Source organism: Aricia agestis, chromosome 6, assembly GCF_905147365.1.
Source record: "Aricia agestis chromosome 6, ilAriAges1.1, whole genome shotgun sequence".
Lineage (NCBI taxonomy): Eukaryota > Metazoa > Arthropoda > Insecta > Lepidoptera > Lycaenidae > Aricia > Aricia agestis.
Window position 1 is genome coordinate 183,818 of NC_056411.1, and position 3,089 is coordinate 186,906.

Genomic DNA, 3,089 nt, shown 5'->3' on the forward strand with positions numbered 1-3,089 from the left:
ATTTACCTCAATTTGAATAATTATCATGAACTAAAAAAATACAAGAATTAGTGTAATATACATTCGGTTAACGCCGCCATTAGACGCTCTAGTCTCTAGCTTTTTAATAATAAATCGAGATGATAAGGCGATTACAGCTGCTATCGTTCAAGTATCAGCCCATAGAGCTTATTAGCAAAACATGGAGTCAGCTGTCAGGTGTAGATAATACTCGTAATGTAATACGGCGTTATTGCGGACAGAGTTAATGTCGCGGCAATCGCGTCCATCACATAATTACATAATAATCATAAATAAAAACAGATGATACTGACTTATTACAGCATAATATCAGCCATTCCGAGTAATTTGCAAATCTGATACAGAACTCTGTTGCAGCGCAGTAACGAACCTCGTATACTGCACTTGTAATTGGGGATTACTGCGTACAGGGTGTGCGCTGCGGGCACACTTATTTACTTTTCTATTCAATAATAATACTCCCCACACCGGTTTCGGTGACGGTGGCTTGTTTCATTGAAATCAGGCCTGTTACGCATGAGTAATTTTATAGTGCCCAAGTGTGTGCGCAGTATACAAGAGCACTCTTTGTTCCTTTTACTCTCATAACCCAGTGGAACGGACTACCGCCACGACTGGCGAGAGATCCGGCGCAACACCGACTTTTTACATGCCCATCCGACGCATGGATCATCTTATTTGTCAGACTATCCCAACGAAACTTGGAAATAGCATATTTCCAACGCGGGAATTGAACCCACGACCTCCGAGTCGAGAGCCACGCTCTAAGCCACTGGACCACAGAGGCGTTATTCTATTCAATACTCGTTATAACAAATCAAATCATCTTTTATAGACTGAATTCAGTGTATGATATTTTAATGATAAAAAACAAAATTACATGAAGTATGGATGAAATACCAAAAATTAATTACAGTACGATACCGGTAGCTCCAAAATGTAAGTCTGCAACTGATCTAATGGGTCACAAAAGTAGATTTTGTAGTTGTATGAACACGAATAATCGAGAGACAGAGTTATCTTTGTAAATTTGGTTCTCGTTGTTCTTGTTTTGAAATAAACGCAGGCAGTAGTAATAGCTTAGAAAAATTGATAAATCTGATGCGTACGACATTCATATTCTATACCTTTGTAACGAAAATATTAATGCTATATTTTACCACATATCACCCTGTATACGGCGGTATCGCCAATCCGCAGGTAATTGGCTGCAGCAATTAGCGACTCACACACACACACACAGGTGCAGCTCTCGATATGGACATGGAGGGTATCCTGCTGCTACTCTTGGTGCTCGCCCGCGCGGCCACCGCCTACGACGGTCAGTACAACGGAGGCTTTATTCAGGCTTAGGGCCGCGCCACACCGGAATGGCAGCGGCGAGGCGAGCACTTTCAGTGTTATATGATTTTAAACTTTATCCTCATTATTGTAATACATAGTATCGCTCGAGAAGTCTACCGCCGCCCCTGGCCGCTCGAAAATCACATGACACTGAAAGTGCTCGCCTCGCCGCTGCCATTCCGGTGCGGCGCGGCCCTTACGCTAGTCGATAGTGATTTTAAAATTAGACAAATCTACTATTGACTATTGGACTTTAATTATAGTGGTCGGAAGAAGTTTTCAAAAACCATGATGTTCCCACAGAGCGCCGCAGCGTCCCGCTTTCGGGGTCGCTCAGCTCCGTGGGCGGCGGCGAGGAGCACTCCCCGCCGCACTACCGCCCCGGCTCCCAGGCGTAAGTGACATCCTTCATTTCGGTCTATATTAATATAATATTATTGTTTTTGTCTTCGAGTGCAGGGACAACGATATCCTTTAAACGGACTCAGAATTTGATGTGCGGTGTAATCGGCAGGTACGTGATCTCGCAGCTGGTGAAGCCGAAGCCCCCGCACCAGTACTGGGCGGAGGAGACGGCGGCGGGCGTACCCCCGGAGCGCCGCAACTGTCTGCTGTGCGAGGCGCAGGATTCCGGCGCCTGCCGCGCCATGCCCTCGTGCGTGCACTGCGAGCCCACCGTCACCGCGCTGTGCGAGCGCGGCGCGCCCTGCCTGCGCTGCACCGGTCGGTACCCCACCACCGTCTTCGGGTCCTCTTCCTGTCGTCACCCGCGCACGGATCTAGTCCGCGTGCGAGTTATTTAATACATGTGCACCCGCACGCGGCCAGGAGCAGAATATATGCGCGCGGGCGATAATACGTACGACAGGAAAAGGGCCTTTCCCAACATCTTCCCGCCCTCGCTAATGGCCGTGTCCCCGCAGTGATCAAGAACCCGTTCTTCAAGTGCGTGCCGGGCGAGAAGTACATGGACGAGTGCGACTCGTGCCGCTGCACGGACGGCCACGGCGGCTGGTGCACTAACCAGTTCTGCGAGTTCCGCGCGCTGCACCTCTACGCCATGAAGCTCTCCGACGGCGAGTTCTACTGACGAGGACCTCGTACTCACACAGTAAACTACTCGTTGTTTACGTGTTACTTATAGTCCTAAGTAATCATTAAAATATGGTCTTTGTCCAAAACTACGAATGGATAAGGAGTATTTGTAAGTTGTCTACATAATTAAGACGAGACGTTTCTGAACTGAACCTTGTAACTGAAGGATATATTATAATATTAAAGAGCATGCCTTCTCTGCAGATATAAACGATCGAGTGCTAATAGACAATAACTAAAGTAATTAGCTCGAAAATCTCCCGCAACACGGCGGGTAACATTATTTTGGTCTCAACAGCCTTTCTTTCGCTCTCTGCCTCCCTCTCTCTCTCTCTCTCCGTGTAACACAGCACAACACGACGCAGCGCGGCACAATGAGCAACAGTGTCAAAGGGCCCGAGACATGGCATTGTTGTACGCGACCCCGGCCGGTAATATATTTCATTACGACGAATACCTTTATGATATCGGTGCGCATCGATGAGCTTTATTAAATTTTTGTGATTGACTCGTAAATAGATCTCATCGAGCTGAGCGATCATTCGGGGAGAGATTGAGATGGTACATTTGAACGCTACATTTGCTACGATACACAAAGTCATTTTTTTAACCTTTCTAGGTGACGCGAC

At 47.2% G+C, this 3,089-nt stretch overlaps 1 protein-coding gene across 1 annotated transcript; it reads left to right on the forward strand.

Annotated features, from left to right (window-relative positions):
* The first annotated feature begins 1,255 nt into the window (after positions 1 to 1,255).
* Positions 1,256 to 2,508, forward strand: LOC121727979. The gene is made up of 4 exons (XM_042116064.1): positions 1,256 to 1,342; positions 1,669 to 1,759; positions 1,880 to 2,088; positions 2,289 to 2,508. Exons 1-4 carry the CDS (start codon positions 1,279 to 1,281, stop codon positions 2,453 to 2,455), a joined length of 531 nt encoding a protein of 176 aa, XP_041971998.1. The 5' UTR covers positions 1,256 to 1,278; the 3' UTR covers positions 2,456 to 2,508.
* The last annotated feature ends 581 nt before the right edge of the window (positions 2,509 to 3,089 follow it).

Coding starts and splice junctions, on each gene's coding strand:
- LOC121727979 (XM_042116064.1), top strand. CDS start 1,279: ATGGACATGGAGGGTATCCTGCTGCTACTCTTGGTGCTCGCCCGCGCG. Junction 1,343..1,668: donor CGCGGCCACCGCCTACGACG/GTCAGTACAACG, acceptor ATGTTCCCACAG/AGCGCCGCAGCGTCCCGCTT. Junction 2,089..2,288: donor GCCCTGCCTGCGCTGCACCG/GTCGGTACCCCA, acceptor GTGTCCCCGCAG/TGATCAAGAACCCGTTCTTC.